The sequence below is a fragment of the Thalassophryne amazonica genome, chromosome 1 (assembly GCF_902500255.1).
Source record: "Thalassophryne amazonica chromosome 1, fThaAma1.1, whole genome shotgun sequence".
Lineage (NCBI taxonomy): Eukaryota > Metazoa > Chordata > Actinopteri > Batrachoidiformes > Batrachoididae > Thalassophryne > Thalassophryne amazonica.
Window position 1 is genome coordinate 76447505 of NC_047103.1, and position 19648 is coordinate 76467152.

General features: G+C 42.7%; 1 protein-coding gene across 1 annotated transcript in view; it reads left to right on the forward strand.

Moving 5' to 3' along the window:
- pfkpa (phosphofructokinase, platelet a) overlaps positions 1-19648 on the forward strand; it is a 138406-nt gene that overhangs the window by 78355 nt on the left and 40403 nt on the right. The window contains 6 exon segments of the mRNA XM_034171886.1: positions 5683-5747; positions 9160-9229; positions 11642-11788; positions 14696-14766; positions 14984-15071; positions 19467-19619. Coding sequence (XP_034027777.1) covers positions 5683-5747; positions 9160-9229; positions 11642-11788; positions 14696-14766; positions 14984-15071; positions 19467-19619 — 594 coding nt within the window.

Consider the following 19648-nt stretch of genomic DNA (forward strand, 5'->3'; position numbering starts at 1 on the left):
TATATAAAACAAATAATGAATGTTTTTACATTCTTTCAATGGAACGAATATTTAATTCGGTGAAAGCTGGAACATACCATTCAGTGGTATGTTCCAGCTTGAGGTCTGTTAGAAAAGTAACAGACTTTTTTATTTTTTTTCAAAAACTATATGGATTTGATTCATATGTTTTTACGTCAGCCAAGATTGAACCTTCGTGCGCATGCATGAGTTTTTCCACGCCTGTCAGTTGCGTCATTCGCCTGTGGGCAGGCTTTGAGTGAGCACTGCTCCACCCCTCTCGTTGTTGTTTCAATTTATCTGGCTTTCGGTGAAAATTTTACGGGCTTCACAGAGAATAAGGAGTGTTACTACAGCTTTAAAGACGGCCCACAATGGCGCACGGCGCGCCGCGCTCCGAGCCGCCATCGAGAGGCAGAAACCACCACATCATTTCTAAACGGATGGCTGTGTGGAGCCGGGACCGTCGTGTGCAATTTCTCTGGTTATCACAAGAGCTGGACATCAGCCATTTTCCAGCAGATTTCACTTTTAACAAGAGATTTTGTCATGGAAAGGGGGGCTTTGCGCGTCACGACCGATTCGCTGATGAAGCGAGACAAAGGAACACCTCTGTTTTGGAGTGTCAGAGGACAAGTTGGGACATGCCCAGCTCTCCACAATTTCTCTTATACTCACTCGACTGGTAAGCACTGAAAGCCGAGATAGCATAAAATTTTCACCGAAAGCCAGAAAAATTTTTCAAATGGTTTCCAGCTGCCTGTCTCTAACAGTTTCTGAAAAAATTCTGATGGAAAAAAAGCCCAAATCATTCTGCCATTTCCTCGCAATAAAACAACGACGAGAGGGGTGGAGCAGTGCTCACTCAAAGTCTGCCCACAGGCGAATGACGCAACCGACAGGCGTGGAAAAACTCACGCATGCGCACAAAGGTTCAAGCTTGGCTGACGTAAAAACATATGAATCAAATCCATATAGTTTTTGAAAAAAATAAAAAGGTCCGTTACTTTTCTAACAGACCTTGTGTGTGTATATATATATGTATATATAGAGAGAGAGAGCGAGAGAGAGAGAGATTACTCAGACACATCTTCAGTGATGTACCCTGGGGTCATTGGGTGTTTCGGGTCTCTCAACATCATACACCCTCGCCCAGGTGACCCAGCTGGGGGTGATCAGGCCCCGGCTTGTGTCTGAGTAGCTTAACGGTCCATGGATCACCCTGTTTGATCCACAGCCATCTTGATGCCTTTTCTGCCGCATCAGTAATGTTTTTGATGGCTTTTCTGCAATGCAGTCCCTTCACTCCCAGCATCTTAAGTGCTCTGATGAGTGACTGGCCAACGAATCCTCTGCAGCCAACCTCAATGGAGTTGCATCGAGTCCTCCATCCCCTGCTTCGGCATTCGTTTGCCAACTCCTCATACTTGGCCCTCTTCCTCTCAAAGGCCTCCTCCATCCGGTCTTCCCAGGGAACAGTCAACTCCAGCAGGACCACTTGCCTTGTTGTTTCTGACACCAGGACTATGTCCGGCCTGAGTGTGGTCACTGCAATGTTTTCCAGGAATTTAAGCTGTCTTCCGAGGTCAGCCTTCAGCTGTTAGTCCCGCGCTGTTGCCAGCAGCCCTCCTGTTTGTCTTAGGCTCTGCCGTGGTTTCTCCCCAGCCTTTACAAAGGTGATGGAATACCCTGCTGGTTGCTGTTGCCTGCTGCTAGAGATCCCTGTGCTGATGACCTCTGCAGTAACCTTCAGCACCTGGTCATGTCGCCAACGGTAGCGCCCATCTCCCAGTGCTCTTGGGCAACAGCTCAAGATGTGCTCCATCGATCCTCCTCCCTGGCAGTGTGGGCACAGTGGAGTGTCTGCCAGGCCCCAGCGGAAGAGGTTGGATAGATTGGGGAGGACATTGTAGACCGACTGAACCAAAAACTTTATCCGATGTGGTTCAGACTTCCACAGTTCTGTCCACGATGCCTTCCGGTCTGCTGCCTGCTCCCATCGGGTCCATGCCCCCTGCTGCTGCATGGCTACTGTCCTACTGTAGCAGGCCTCCTCCACCCCTGCTTGGACCTCATCCAGAATCAGCTGGCGTCTTTCCTTCCCCAAGGCTTTGCTATACCAGGGTCTTGGGTTGATCCCATGCCCTGCCCGACCGGATGCCACTGCTCCCACCAGCTCCCTGTGTCGCAGCTTTGATTCTGCCCGCTGGACTGCTTCATGAGCACTCCACTTCCTACCAGTTCTTACTTCAGTGCCAGCTGAGGAGACATTGCTGTCACTGGAGTCTCTATACAGTAGCACCTCTCTTGCTCGGGTAACCATAAACTCCTCCATTAAACTACTAAGAGGTAGTTTCAGCTTGTTTTTCCTCCCATACAAGGCGGTGCTACTTAGGCTTTGGGGTAGGCCCAACCACTTCCGCAGGAAATAGCTGACCTTCCTCTCGAAGCACTCAACGGTGGACATTGGCACCTCATAGACCAGCAGTGACCAGAGAAGTCATGGCATGATGCCATGTTGATACATTCAGGCTTTGAACTTGCCTGGTAGCCCAGAATTGTCCACTGCTGTCAGCTAGGTTCCCAACTGGTCAGTGGTTGCTTGACGTGCTGCAGTGTCCCTCAACGTGCAGTTGTAGATTTTGCCCAAGCTCTTAACAGGCTTCTCTCCAACAGATGGAACTTGGATGCCTCCTTGTGACAAGCAAAACACGTCTGTCACCTTCCCCTTCTTCACAACCAGGGGCCTGGACTTGGCTGGCATAAAGTCCATCCGGGCCCAGCTGATGAGACACTCAAGCCCTTGGAGAATCCATCTACAGCCCGGAACCGATGTTGTGGTTACTGTCAGATCATCCATAAATGCTTTGATGGGGGGCTGCCGCATACCTGATTTGGTGAGTGGACCTCTGCACCTCTGCTGACTTCACCAACATATTCATAGCTAAGGCAAACAATATCACAGAAATGGTACATCCAGTGATGATGCCCTTCTCAAGCTGATGAAATGCAGATATTACTGTTCCGGAGGTGACTCTCAAACTGAAGTAGCTGTAATAGTTCAGTATGAGGCCTTTGATCTTGCCTGGAACATGGTGTCTGTCAAGCGAGGTCTCCACCAGCTTGTGTGGGATAGACCCATATGCATTGGCAAGATCAAGCCAGAGAACTGTAAGGTCTCCTTTGCCTTCACATGCTTCCTGGACCAGCTGTGTGATGACCCCTGTATGCTCGATGCATCCTGGCACATTCGGGACTCCTCCCTTCTGCACAGAGGTGTCGATGTAAGCGTTCCTCAGAAGAAACTCTGTCATGCGTTGGGCAACAGTACTAAAGAATATCTTGCCCTCGACACTGAGTTGTGAGATGACCCTGAACTGCTCAATGATACTTGAGTTCTCCTCCTTTGGAATCCAGACACCCTCTGCATGTCGCCACTGCTGCACCACCTTCCCCTCCTGCAGATGACCTTAAAACTTATCCATAGTCGTTTCAAGAGTCTGGGGCACCTCTTGTAGACAGCATATGGCACTCCACTGGGGCCTGGTGCTGAGCTAGTTCTAGCAGCTTTGACAACTTCCTCAGCTTCTTTCAAAGTTGGCTCCTTGATGTTAAATGCCAAGGTGGGTTCTGGTGGAGTTATCAATGCTCTGCATGGTCCAAGGTCTTTTCCTCGTGCACTGTCACTGTAGGTGGTGCTGAGGTATTTATTAACCTCATCTTCAGTACAAGCAAGATGGCCACTCCTTACCTGCCTGAGGATCTTTGTAAATCCAACCGGATTAGCAATGAAGGCCGCGCGATTCCTAGCTCGCTCCCGCCCTCTCCTCCTATGCCACTCAGCCCGACGGAGAGTGGCGAGTTTTTTCCTCAGGGTGTTGCAGAGCTCTGCCAGCCCGGCTTTTTCCTCCTCCCTTGCCTGTTTAAACTGCCGCCCGAGCAGTCTAAGTTCCCGCCATAGCTGGCTGATCTTCACCTCCCGTCGGTTTGGTTCTGCTAGACCTCTGGTCGGCTGCTGTTCCTTTATGCCAAACCTTTCAGCACCAATGCTAATGATCATCGCAGACATGGTCCGCAACTTCTGGTCTGCATCCCCCCTTGCCGTGGCCTCAAGAACTTGGTCCAGGTCTTCATCAAACTGGAGCCACTCTCTCTCCTTATTGGCAGCAGGCCACTTCACCCGGCGGTGTTCTGAATGCTTGACCTGGGATGGGGCTTGCAGAGCATATATATATATACTCAACAAAAATATAAACGCAACACTTTTGGTTTTGCTCCCATTTTGTGTGAGATGAACTCAAAGATCTAAAACTTTTTCCACATACACAATATCACCATTTCCCTCAAATATTGTTCACAAACCAGTCTAAATCTGTGATAGTGAGCACTTCTCCTTTGCTGAGATAATCCAACCCACCTCACAGGTGTGCCATACCAAGATGCTGATTAGACACCATGATTAGTGCACAGGTGTGCCTTAGACTGCCCACAATAAAAGGCCACTCTGAAAGGTGCAGTTTTGTTTTATTGGGGGGATACCAGTCAGTATCTGGTGTGACCACCATTTGCCTCATGCAGTGCAACACATCTCCTTCGCATCATCCGTGAAGAGAACACCTCTCCAACGTGTCAAATGCCAGCGAATGTGAGCATTTGCCCACTCAAGTCGGTTACGACGACGAACTGGCGTCAGGTCGAAACCCCGATGAGGACGACGAGCATGCAGATGAGCTTCCCTGAGACGGTTTCTGACAGTTTGTGCAGAAATTCTTTGGTTATGCAAACCGATTGTTTCAGCAGCTGTCCGAGTGGCTGGTCTCAGACGATCTTGGAGGTGAACATGCTGGATGTGGAGGTCCTGGGCTGGTGTGGTTACACGTGGTCTGCAGTTGTGAGGCTGGTTGGATGTACTGCCAAATTCTCTGAAACACCTTTGGAGATGGCTTATGGTAGAGAAATGAACATTCAATACACGAGCAACAGCTCTGGTTGACATTCCTGCTGTCAGCATGCCAATTGCACGCTCCCTCAAATCTTGCAACATCTGTGGCATTGTGCTGTGTGATAAAACTGCAACTTTCAGAGTGGCCTTTTATTGTGGACAGTCTAAGGCACACCTGTGCACTAATCATGGTGTCTAATCAGCATCTTGGTATGGCACACCTGTGAGGTGGGATGGATTATCTCAGCAAAGGAGAAGTGCTCACTATCACAGATTTAGACTGGTTTGTGAACAATATTTGAGGGAAATGGTGATATTGTGTATGTGGAAAAAGTTTTAGATCTTTGAGTTCATCTCATACAAAATGGGAGCAAAACCAAAAGTGTTGCGTTTATATTTTTGTTGAGTGTATATATATATATAAACCCCCATATATTTGTCATGGAGGGGTTTACTAGCTATAAAGACCCAAAAAAATGTATTTTAATTTTTTATTTATTTATTTATTTGCACCATAATGTGAACATGTTTATTTTCTCCTCTAAAGTTGGAGATTTTAACACGGGCTTCTATGGCAGTTTGCTTGCTTTTGGGGCCAGCATCAATCGGCTGTTCAAGGAACTGACTTTTTCTGTCTTCCAGGTGGATTCATTTGTGATGACCAGAGGTTGGGGCTGGGTGTAAACATGACCTCAGCTGTACATGACTTAAATTGTGCTGTATTCAAATTTTGTTCTCAGACGCAAGAGGTCCAGAAAGCCATGGATGAGAAGCGATTTGAGGAGGCAGTGAAGCTTCGAGGCAGGTAAGACTGACTGCTTCCTGTGCAAAATGTTTTTCAGCAATGCCAACACAGAAGATCACAATATGACAATCATTGTGGCTGTTGATTACAGTAGGCAGGTACATTAATAAGCTGCAGTATTGTAGTATGTTACCATATATCTTATTGCTGTATCTTACATATTACCCTATATTCAAAGCAGTATGAACCTGCACGCAGCCCATGTGGAAGTATGTATATGAGGTCTGTTAGAAAAGTATCCGACCTTTTTATTTTTTTCAAAAACCATATGGATTTGAATCACGTGTGATTGCATCAGCCAAGCTTGAACCTTCGTGCGCATGTGTGAGTTTTTGGAATGTGCCGAAAAAGTACTGATGTCCACGTCTCCTGGCATTTTTGTGTAAGTCAGACGAATTCCCGGATCAACAAAGCCTTCACGTTGGAAATGATCTGGTTGTTTCCGTGGGGTTTCAGCCTGTCGATCAGCGCTGGGAGTGCGGCGCGCTCTCAGCAGCTGCGGGTGGTCTTTAAACCGGCTGGAGCACTCCTTAATCTGTGTAATCCCCATAAAATCGTCCCTCAAAGCCATTTGAATTTTCCGAATGGTTACCACCTGGAGGTCTCTCACAGTTTCTGGAAAAAATTGATGCAGCAAAGCTCCAAATCGTTCAGACATTTATTCGCAATAAAAATCCGACAAGAGGGGTGGACCAGTGCTCACACAAAGCCTGCTCACAGGTGAATGACGCAACCGACAGGCGTGAAAAAACTCATGCATGCGCACGAAGGTTCAAGCTTGGCTGATGCAATCACACGTGATTCAAATCCATATGGTTTTTGAAAAAAATAAAAAGGTCGGATACTTTTCTAACAGACCTCATAAATCTAAATCCTCTAAGTCACTCATGCAGGTGTGTTTGTCTAAAAATGAGGTGTGGTTGGGTGCAGAGCTGCTTCATCCATATCATCTGTGAAGAGAGCACGTTTGCACCTTATATCAGCAAAAACCAGGTTGAAAGTCCAGTGGTGTCTCGTATTAGAATCAGAATCAGAAGTTTATTGCCATTGCCAATGAACAGGATTCACAGACTAGGAATTTGCTTCGATATAATGGTGCAACATTAAACAGAGAGCAATATAAAATGCTAAGATAAAAAATATACAATATGTGCCAAAATAAGACAAAATATAAGATAAAAAAAATGACATATGAAATATGAAAGGCTGTGTGCAAGAGAAAAACAGAAAGAAAGAGAAACAGAAAAAAACAGTGCAGTGGGAGGAGTGCAATTAAAACCAAAGTACATTGTCTAAAGTGACCTGTGATAAAATTATAAAGTGACAGAGTTAAGGTTAAGGTGACTGAGTTATGAGGAGTTCATGAGTCTAATGGCAGAGGGGAAGAAACTGTTCTTATGGCAGGAGGTCCTGGTCCGGATGGACCGTAGCCTCCTGCCCGAGGGGAGTGGTTTGAATAGGTCAGGTGGGAGTGAATTCCAGAGCTGAGGAGCAGAGCGGCTGAAGGCTCTGCCCCCCGTGGTAACGAGATATTGGGGGGGGGGTGAGCTGGTGAGAAGAGGAGGGGAGAGAGGGGGGCGAGAGGGAGTAACTATGTGAAGGAGATCGGAGATGTATTGTGGAGCAAGGTTATGTATAGCTTTGTAAGTGGTGATGAGAATTTTGAAATTAATCCATTGTTTTATTGGGAGCCAGTGGAGTTGTTGGAGAATGGGAGTGATATGGTGAGTGGTGGGTGTCCTGGTGATTATCCGTGCTGCAGAGTTTTGAAGGAGCTGCAGTTTCTGGAGGGATTTGTTGGGGAGGCCAAAGAGAAGAGAGTTGCAGTAGTCAATCTGGGAGGTGACAAGACTGTGAACGAGGATGGCAGTGGTGTGAGGAGTGAGGGAAGGACAGAGACGAGCGATATTGCAGAGGTGGAAGTAGGCAGAGCGGGTGATGTTATTGATGTGGGAGTGAAAGGAAAGGGTGCTGTCGAGGATGACACCCAGAATCTTAACCTGAGGGGAAGGGAGGACAGTGGAGTCATTGATAGGGATAGGAAACCTGTTGTATTTGGAGATAGTGGAGGACGTGCCTACAAGGAGGACTTCAGTTTTGGAGCTATTGAGTTTGAGAAAGTTGGATGAGAACCAGGTGTTGAGTACCTGTAAACAGAGGGTGAGGGAGGGAGGACGAGGTGATGAAGAAGGTGTAGTAGAGAGGTAGAGCTGGGTGTCATCCGTGTAACAGTGGAAGTGAATATTGTATTTACAGAAGATGGAACCAAGAGGGAGAATGTAGATAATAAAGAGAAGGGGCCCCAGGACAGAGCCCTGAGGCACACCGGCAGAAACAGGGAAAGGGATAGATTTATGAGATTTGAGCTGAACAAACTGAGTACAGTTGGAGAGATAGGAAGTGAACCAGGAGAGAGGAGTGTTAGAGATGCCAATAGACTGGAGTCTGTGGAGGAGAGTGCTATGGAGGATGGTGTCAAAAGCTGCTGTAAGATCAAGGAGGATGAGGATGGAGAGTAAACCAGAGTCAGAAGCTATGAGAATGTCGTTGGTGATTTTCAGAAGTGCAGTTTCAGTGCTGTGGAGAGGGCGAAAACCAGATTGAAATTGCTCATAGATGTTGTTAGTTGTGAGATGGGAGTGGAGTTGAGAGGCAACAGTTTTTTTGACAATTTTAGAAACGAAGGGGAGATTGGAAATTTGGCGGAGGTTGTTAAAGTTATTAGGGTCCAAGCCAGTTTTTTTCAAAATGGGAGTTATTGATGCAGTTTTGAATGATGAGGGGACAGTACCGGAGGACAGAGAGGAGTGAACAATGTTAGTGATGAAGGGGGCGAGTGAGGAAAGACAGGATTTGACGAGAGCAGTAAGTAGGGGGTCGAGGGGACAGGTAGAGCTTTTAGATTTGAGAATTAGATCAGAAATGGCTTGGACAGAGGGGAGGGTAAAGCTAGAAAATGATGTGATAGGGCTTGGAAATGAAAAAGAGGTGTCCACTCCAGACAATGCAGCTTCGGTCGTCAGGAGTTGGTAGATAGAGGTGACCTTGGAGATGAAGAAAGACGTAAGTGAATTACAGAAATCAGGGGAGTGTAGGTGGTTGGGGAGGGAGTTTGGGGGTTTGGTTAGGTTGGAGAGAAGGGAGAATAAAATCCTGGAGTTACGGAGGTTGGAGTGGATGAGGCCAGAGTAGTAGAATGTTTTAGCTGAGGAAATAGTGGCCATTAATGGCATTGGCCATTAAGATGGGACCCAGTGTCGCCATGAAGTGGTTTAACTTAAAATGCAGTGAAAAATGCACATGAATCCTCTGAGGTCAAACACACGCCTCAGCTTTGCCACTATACTGTATAGTGTGTATTTTTGTGGACCTAATGTTTGTCACATACTGAATGATTCATGTTTTGTTGCAGGAGTTTTGAAAACAACCTGAGAACGTACAAACTGCTTGCTCATCGTAAACCAGAATCGGAATTGCCAGTTGTAAGTCACCTCATGAAATGCTGAACCCAACTATTTTTTTGTTGGGTTATTTTTGGATCATTTTGTAACATGCGAGCTAACTTTTTGAACACATGACAGACAATCATGTAATGTTCTCCACTCCTGAGACTTGAAATTCTATATGCATTTTAATGGAAATAATGACGCAGCTACTCTTGGCACATAGTGTATGATAATGTGCCTCATCCTGCTGTTTTAGACTTTCACTACATACAGTAGTGTTCAGAATAATAGTAGTGCTATGTGACTAAAAAGATTAATCCAGGTTTTGAGTATATTTCTTATTATTACATGGGAAACACAGTACCAGTAGATTCAGTAGATTCTCACAAATCCAACAAGACCAAGCATTCATGATATGCACACTCTTAAGGCTATGAAATTGGGCTATTAGCATCTGCTGTTGACGCTACAAACTCAAAACTATTATGTTCAAACTGCTTTTTTAGCAATCCTGTGAATCACTAAACTAGTATTTAGTTGTATAACCACAGTTTTTCATGATTTCTTCACATCTGCGAGGCATTAATTTTGTTGGTTTGGAACCAAGATTTTGCTCGTTTACTAGTGTGCTTGGGGTCATTGTCTTGTTGAAACACCCATTTCAAGGGCATGTCCTCTTCAGCATAATTCAACATGACCTCTTCAAGTATTTTGACATATCCAAACTGATCCATGATACCTGGTATGCGATATATAGGCTCAACACCATAGTAGGACAAACATGCCCATATCATGATGCTTGCACCACCATGCTTCACTGTCTTCACTGTGAACTGTGGCTTGAATTCAGAGTTTGGGGGTCGTCTCACAAACTGTCTGCGGCCCTTGGACCCAAAAAGAACAGTTTTACTCTCATCAGTCCACAAAATATTCCTTAATTTCTCTTTAGGCCAGTTGATGTGTTCTTTGGCAAATTGTAACCTCTTCTGCATGTCTTTTATTTAACAGAGGGACTTTGCGGGGGATTCTTGCAAATAAATTAGCTTCACACAGGCGTCTTCTGTCACAGCACTTACAGGTAACTCCAGACTGTCTTTGATCATCCTTTAGCTGATCAGTGGGTGAGCCTTTGCCATTCTGGTTATTCTTCAATCCATTTTGATGGTTGTTTTCCATTTTCTTCCACGCGTCTCTGTTTTTTTTTTTTTTTGTCCATTTTAAAGCATTGGAGATCATTGTAGATGAACAGCCTATAATTTTTTTGCACCTGCATATAGGTTTTCCCCTCTCCAATCAACTTTTTAATCAAACTACGCTGTTCTTCTGAACAATGTCTTGAACGTCCCATTTTTCTCAGGCTTTCAAAGAGAAAAGCATGTTCAACAGGTGCTGGCTTCATCCTTAAATAGGGGACACCTGATTCACACCTGTTTGTTCCACAAAATTGACGAACTCACTGACTGAATGTCACACTACTATTATTGTGAACACCCCCTTTTCTACTTTTTTAAATAATAGCCCAATTTAATAGCCTTAAGAGTGTGCATATCATGAATGCTTGGTCTTGTTGGATTTGTGAGAATCTACTGAATCTACTGGTATCTTGTTTCCCATGTAACAATAAGAAATATACTCAAAACCTGGATTAATCTTTTAGTCACATAGCACTACTATTATTCTGAACACTACTGTATATTCTAATTTCTGAGATGCACATTTATATCCCAGGTATCATGGATAGGTAACAATATGTCACTGAATAATTGTGTGGCAAAAACCACACACTCACCTACAGTGATGGGAATTACACGTCGAAGAATGCAGCCAATTAACATGATTGGAATGACTGAAAAAAAAAACAACAAAAAACAATGATTTATTCTTCACCAGGTTGGCAGTAAGCAGTCTAAAGCAAAACCTCAGGGCAATAGAAGACAGGCACATGGATTAATCTTTTTAGTCACAGAGCACTACTATTATTCTGAGCACTACTGTACATAAAATGCCTCACTGATGAAGTTATTCATTATTAAAGAGGACTCAACTATTATGAACAGTTTGCATGAATTGTTTATACCTGCTTACTGTGTTACCATTGTTTATCACCTATTAATCTGCTAAACCTGCCATCCTAATCACTATTTATTTATTTATGTTCACATGAGGCACATGTGACTCACAGTTGGTTTACCATGCCCTGACATCAGGTGACCCCTGGCTTCCTGCTAAAAATTTGTCAGGAGCTGTTTCATCCTGCTGCTGTGCTTCTGAGGCAGACTGATAGTGACGTATTGATCAGCAGGGCTGTGGAGCTCGCCTCAGGGCTCTGCTTACTCTGTGTTTCTGTTAATGACCTTTGTGAGCTCAGCATGCAGTGGAGAGTGCACCGGAAACAGTCTATATATTCACTATGTGAAATGCTTGATCAATTGCTGTTGTGTTTTTTAGAGTAACTTCAATGTAGCTGTGTTGAATGTCGGTGCACCTGCAGCGGGCATGAATGCTGCTGTCCGGTCAGCAGTCAGAGTGGGTATTTCTGAGGGGCACAAGATGTTTGCCGTCAGCGATGGGTTTGAGGGATTCTACAAAGGACAGGTGGGTAATCAGTCCCATCAGGACATTCTTAGTCCATTCTGACTCATGAAGAATCACTGTGACATTCCTTTAAAAAAAAAAAAAAAAAAAAAAAAAAAACCCTTCCAAAGAGGTCATAAATGTGTTTTTTTTTTTTGTTTTTTTTTTTTAAATTGCATCAATATGCAATGTTTTGCATTGCTGCCATGAATGAACAAAGGAATGACTGACAGGGGGAAGCTTGATATGTAGGATGCAGTGTGTGTGTGTGTGTGTGTGTGTGTGTGTGTGTTACACTACTTCTGTGGCCAAAACACTTCATCCATGTGAACAAATTATTTTTTAAATAAGATTTGAAGACACACTTTTCAGATTTAAAGCCAAATTACATCTTGAATCAGTGTTCTAGACATATATGTCAGAAAACTGAGATTATTCAGAATATTTTGATATGCATCACATCGGCATTATACTATATACTGTATGTGTGTGTGTGTGTGTGTGTGTATATATATATATATATATATATATATGTGTATATATATATATATGTGTGTATATATGTGTGTATATATGTGTGTATATATGTGTATATATATATATATGTGTGTATATATGTGTGTATATATGTGTGTATATATGTGTATATATATATATGTGTGTATATATGTGTGTATATATGTGTGTATATATGTGTGTATATATGTGTGTATATATGTGTGTATGTATATATGTGTGTATATATGTGTGTATATATGTGTGTATATATGTGTGTATGTATATATGTGTGTATATATATATGTGTGTATATATGTGTATATATATATATGTGTATATATATATGTGTGTGTATATATGTGTGTATATATATATATGTGTGTGTATATATGTGTGTATATATACACTCAACAAAAATATAAACGCAACACTTTTGGTTTTTCTCCCATTTTGTATGAGATGAACTCAAAGATCTAAAACTTTTTCCACATACACAATATCACCATTTCCCTCAAATATTGTTCACAAACCAGTCTAAATCTGTGATAGTGAGCACTTCTCCTTTGCTGAGATAATCCATCCCACCTCACAGGTGTGCCATATCAAGATGCTGATTAGACACCATGATTAGTGCACAGGTGTGCCTTAGACTGCCCACAATAAAAGGCCACTCTGAAAGGTGCAGTTTTGTTTATTGGGGGGGGGGGGGGTACCAGTCAGTATCTTGTGTGACCACCATTTGCCTCATGCAGTGCAACACATCTCCTTCGCATAGAGTTGATCAGGTTGTCAGTTGTGGCCTGTGGAATGTTGGTCCACTCCTCTTCAATGGCTGTGCAAAGTTGCTGGATATTGGCAGGAACTGGTACACGCTGTCGTATACGCCGGTCCAGAGTATCCTAAACATGCTCAATGGGTGACATGTCCGGTGAGTATGCCGGCCATGCAAGAACTGGGACATTTTCTGCTTCCAAGAATTGTGTACAGATCCTTGCAACATGGGGCCGTGCATTATCCTGCTGCAACATGAGGTGATGTTCTTGGATGTATGGCACAACAATGGGCCTCAGGATCTCGTCACGGTATCTCTGTGCATTCAAAATGCCATCAATAAAATGCACCTGTGTTCTTCGTCCATAACAGATGCCTGCCCATACCATAACCCCACCGCCACCGTGGGCCACTTGATCCACAACATTGACATCAGAAAACCGCTCACCCACACGACGCCACACACGCTGTCTGCCATCTGCCCTGGACGCTGTGAAGCAGGATTCATCTGTGAAGAGAACACCTCTCCAACGTGCCAAACGCTAGCGAATGTGAGCATTTGCCCACTCAAGTCGGTTACGACGACGAACTGGAGTCAGGTCGAGACCCCGATGAGGAAGACGAGCATGCAGATGAGTTTCCCAGAGACGGTTTCTGACAGTTTGTGCAGAAATTCTTTGGTTATGCAAACCGATTGTTTCAGCAGCTGTCCAAGTGGCTGGTCTCAGACGATCTTGGAGGTGAACATGCTGGATGTGGAGGTCCTGGGCTGGTGTGGTTATACGTGGTCTGCGGTTGTGAGGCTGGTTGGATGTACAGCCAAATTCTCTGAAACACCTTTGGAGATGGCTTATGGTAGAGACATGAACATTCAATACACGAGCAACAGCTCTGGTTGACATTCCTGCTGTCAGCATGCCAATTGCACGCTCCCTCAAATCTTGCAACATCTGTGGCATTGTGCTGTGTGATAAAACTGCACCTTTCAGAGTGGCCTTTTATTGTGGGCAGTCCAAGGCACACCTGTGCAATAATCATGGTGTCTAATCAGCATCTTGATATGGCACACCTGTGAGGTGGGATGGATTATCTCAGCAAAGGAGAAGTGCTCACTATCACAGATTTAGACTGGTTTGTGAACAATATTTGAGGGAAATGGTGATATTGTGTATGTGGAAAAAGTTTTAGATCTTTGAGTTCATCTCATACAAAATGGGAGCAAAACCAAAAGTGTTGCGTTTATATTTTTGTTGAGTATATATATATGTGTGTATATATGTGTATATATATATATATGTGTGTATATATATATATATGTGTGTGTATATATGTGTATATATATATATATATATATATATATGTACACACCTTAAAAGGGAAATTAGTGAAAGTATGAAAAAATAGCAAAAATACCCTTCAAGCTGAGTGAGCAGGTTTAGAAAATGCATGAATTAATATTAGCTTGTTTGTTATTTGAACATCAGATCTCTGCAGCTTATGATAATTATTTCTTTCTTAATGGTCCTTTCAGTTGTGTCAATGGATATAAGGAACACCGACTTGTATTAATTTCTTTATGACCCTGCTTGGAATAAGGAAGTAATCATCATTGTGTCATTGGTGTGTGTATTTATGTTTATATTTATGTTTTTCCTTTAGATTAAGGAGGTTAAATGGGGTGATGTTGGTGGATGGACAGGTCAGGGTGGATCTCTTTTGGGAACTAAAAGGTAAACTCATTTGTTATACATTAATGCTGCAATATCAACTTTAATAAATCTAAACACTATATTCACACATTTCTAATGTGATTACAAAAGTAAAAATATAGCAACATTACATCGTGTCAGTACTATAGAACACAAAATGAGTTACCACTTCACATACCATTGAGGCCAGAAATTTTTTTTATTTATTTATTTATTTTCTGTTTGTTGTGTGCCTCAGAACACTTCCTGCAAAGCATGTTGAAGAAATTGCTGAGCAGATGCGGAAGTATAACATAAATGCATTGCTCATTATTGGAGGATTTGAGGTATGTTTAAAATTCATTTTTCTGTTTTGTAATGGGGCTGTGTCCATCAGCTTTTTAGTACTCAAGTTTGAAAAATTCATGACAGTACGCTACGTTTTAAATTCACATTGACTAATGTGGTGTAAGACTGATTCAATTTATAGTTTTGCTTGTACATTTAAAAATGGTAATGTGTCTTATGATGTTACTGTTTCCAGTTTTAAATGTCCATATGCATTGTAGTCAATGCTGTAATGCTTTCTTTTCCTGCCTTTCCATTTTTATGTTTGCTTACCAACGCCAAGCTCCATGCAGAGTGCTTAGCCATGCTGTAAACAACCCCAATTCCAATGAAGTTGGGATGTTGTGTGAAATGTAAATAAAATCAGAATACAATGATTTGCAAATCCTCTTCACCCTATATTCAATTGAATACACCACAAAGACAAGATATTTAATATTCAAACTGATAAACTTTATTGTTTTTGTGCAAATATTTGCTCATTTGAAATGGATGCCTGCAACATGTTTCAAAAAAGCTGGGACAGTGGTATGTTTACAACTGTGTTACATCACCTTTCCTTCTAACAACACTCAATAAGCGTTTGGGAACTGAGGACACGAATTGTGTCATGATTTGGTATAAAAGGAACTTCCCCAAAAGACTCAGCCATTCACAAGCAAAGATGGGGTGAGGATCACCACTTTGTGAACAACTGTGTGGAAAAAATAGTCTAACAGTTGAAGAACAATGTTTCACAACGATCAATTGCATGGATTTTAGGGATTCCATCATCTACAGTCCATAATAGATTCAGAGAATCTGGAGAATTTTGTACATGTAAGTGGCAAGGCCGAAAACCAACATTGAATGCCCGTGACCTTTGATCCCTCAGGCAGCACTGCATTAAAAAACAACATCATTGTGTAAAGGATCTTACCACGTGGGCTCAGGAACACTTCAGAAAATCATTGTCAGTTAACACAGTTCCTCACTACTTCTACAAGTGCAAGTTAAAACTCTACCATGCAAAGCGAAAGCCATACATCAGCAACATCCAGAAATGCCGCCTCCTTCTCTGGGCCTGAGCTCATTTGAAGTTGACAGACGCAAAGTGGAAAAATGGGCTGATGAGTCCACATTTCAAATTGTTTTTGGAAATCATGGACGTCGTGTCCTCCAGACAAAAGAGGAAAAAGACCATCCAGATTGTTACCGGAGCAAAGTTCAAAAGCTGGCACCCGTGATGGTATGGGGGTGTGTTAGTGCCCATGACACGGGCAACTTACACATCTGTGATGGCACCATCAGTGCTGAAAGGTACATCCAGGTTTTGAAGTATTTAACTATTTAACTATAGTATTTAACAAAATTTTAACTATTAGAGAAAAAATGACTCATAACCATCCCAAAGACGTATCGTTATCTTTGGCTGCTTTCAGTGATGCCGGTATTTGGTTAGACTCTTTCTCTCCAATTGTTCTGTCTGAGTTATTTTCATTAGTTACTTCCTCCAAACCATCAACATGTCTATTAGACCCCATTCCTACCAGGCTGCTCAAGGAAGCCCTACCATTAATTAATGCTTCGATCTTAAATATGATCAATCTATCTTTATTAGTTGGCTATGTACCACAGGCTTTTAAGGTGGCAGTAATTAAACCATTACTTAAAAAGCCATCACTTGACCCAGCTATCTTAGCTAATTATAGGCCAATCTCCAACCTTCCTTTTCTCTCAAAAATTCTTGAAAGGGTAGTTGTAAAACAGCTAACTGATCATCTGCAGAGGAATGGTCTATTTGAAGAGTTTCAGTCAGGTTTTAGAATTCATCATAGTACAGAAACAGCATTAGTGAAGGTTACAAATGATCTTCTTATGGCCTCAGACGGTGGACTCATCTCTGTGCTTGTTCTGTTAGACCTCAGGGCTGCTTTTGATACTGTTGACCATAAAATTTTATTACAGAGATTAGAGCATACCATAGGTATTAAAGGCACTGCGCTGCGGTGGTTTGAATCATATTTATCTAATAGATTACAATTTGTTCATGTAAATGGGGAATCTTCTTCACAGACTAAGGTTAATTATGGAGTTCCACAAGGTTCTGTGCTAGGACCAATTTTATTCACTTTATACATGTTTCCCTTAGGCAGTATTAGACGGCATTGCTTAAATTTTCATTGTTACGCAGATGATACCCAGCTTTATCTATCCATGAAGCCAGAGGACACACACCAATTAGCTAAACTGCAGGATTGTCTTACAGACATAAAGACATGGATGACCTCTAATTTCCTGCTTTTAAACTCAGATAAAACTGAAGTTATTGTACTTGGCCCCACAAATCTTAGAAACATGGTGTCTAACCAGATCCTTACTCTGGATGGCATTACCCTGACCTCTAGTAATACCGTGAGAAATCTTGGAGTCATTTTTGATCAGGATATGTCATTCAATGCGCATATTAAACAAATATGTAGGACTGCTTTTTTGCATTTGCGCAATATCTCTAAAATTAGAAAGGTCTTGTCTCAGAGTGATGCTGAAAAACTAATTCATGCATTTAGTTCCTCTAGGCTGGACTATTGTAATTCATTATTATCAGGTTGTCCTAAAAGTTCCCTGAAAAGCCTTCAGTTAATTCAAAATGCTGCAGCTAGAGTACTGACAGGGACTAGAAGGAGAGAGCATATCTCACCCATATTGGCCTCTCTTCATTGGCTTCCTGTTAATTCTAGAATAGAATTTAAAATTCTTCTTCTTACTTATAAGGTTTTGAATAATCAGTTCCCATCTTATCTTAGGGACCTCATAGTACCATATCACCCCAATAGAGCACTTCGCTCTCAGACTGCAGGCTTACTTGTAGTTCCTAGGGTTTGTAAGAGTAGAATGGGAGGCAGAGCCTTCAGCTTTCAGGCTCCTCTCCTGTGGAACCAGCTCCCAATTCAGATCAGGGAGACAGACACCCTCTCTACTTTTAAGATTAGGCTTAAAACTTTCCTTTTTGCTAAAGCTTATAGTTAGGGCTGGATCAGGTGACCCTTAACCACCCCTTAGTTATGCTGCTATAGACTTAGACTGCTGGGGGGTTCCCATGATGCACTGAGTGTTTCTTTCTCTTTTTGCTCTGTATGCACCACTCTGCATTTAATCATTACTGATTGATCTCTGCTCCCCTCCACACCATGTCTTTTCCTGGTTCTCTCCCTCAGCCCCAACCAGTCCCAGCAGAAGACTGCCCCTCCCTGAGCCTGGTTCTGCTGGAGGTTTCTTCCTGTTAAAAGGGAGTTTTTCCTTCCCACTGTTGCCAAGTGCTTGCTCACAGGGGGTCGTTTTGACCGTTGGGGTTTTTCCGTAATTATTGTATGGCCTTGCCTTACAATATAAAGCGCCTTGGGGCAACTGTTTGTTGTGATTTGGCGCTATATAAATAAAATTGATTTGATTTGATTTTTCAGGGACGTCTCTGTTTATTTCAGCAAGACAATGTCAAGCCACATTCTGCGCGTGGCTTCATAGTAAAAGAGTGCAGGTACTAGATTGGCCTGCCTGCTGTCCAGACCTTTTGCCCATTGAAAATGTGCGGCGCATTATGAAGTGCAAAATAAGACAACGGAGACCCCGGACTGTTGAACAACTGAAGTCGTACATCAAGCAAGAATGGGAAAGAATTCCACCTACAAAGCTTCAACAATTAGTGTCCTCAGTTCCCAAACGCTTATCGAGTGTTGTTAGAAGGAAAGGTGATGTAACACAGTGGTAAACATATCACTGTCCCAGCTTCTTTGAAACGTGTTGCAGGCATCCATTTCAAAATGAGCAAATATTTGCACAAAAACAATAAAATTTTTTATCAGTTTGAACATCAAATATCTTGTCTTTGTGGTGTATTCAATTGAATATATTTATTGTATTCTGTTTTTATTTACATTTTACACAATGTCCCATCTTCACTGGAATTGGGGTTGTATTTGCAACCACTATAAATATTTGGTTTCCAACGTAACATTGGAAATTCTGAAAATGTAAAATGAAAATTCATTCTGCCCTGTAAGTAGCAGCAAATATACATTATATGATGATGATTTTTGGAAAAAGGGAGCCCCTGTTTTTCACCAGTCATTGCTCTCATTCTTGATGTGTACATTCTTTATTTCCTAAAATTTGTGCAAGATGGTGCATTTCATGTGTGAGTATGTGTATGTAAGTCTGTGAGAGTGTGTTTTATTTGTGAAGTGTGGTGGTCCCAGTCTGTTTCGCTGCTGTCCGTTGTGATAGACCTGGCTCCTCCCCTTGGCACCTTGCACTTATGTCTTTTCCTTCCCTTTTGGCAAGTAGCACCACTCAGCCAAACCAACCTGTTATTTTACAACCTGACAGCCACTAAAGCCATTGGCTCTGCCCTGCAGGCCTTCCTGTCACTGCTGGAATTGTCATCTGCGCGTGGGAAATACGATGAGTTCTGTGTGCCCATGATCATGGTCCCAGCCACTGTCTCCAACAATGTGCCAGGCTCAGACCTCAGCATTGGCGCTGACACGGCTCTGAACGCCATCACTAGTGTAAGTGATGGAGCTGATAGCCAGAGTAG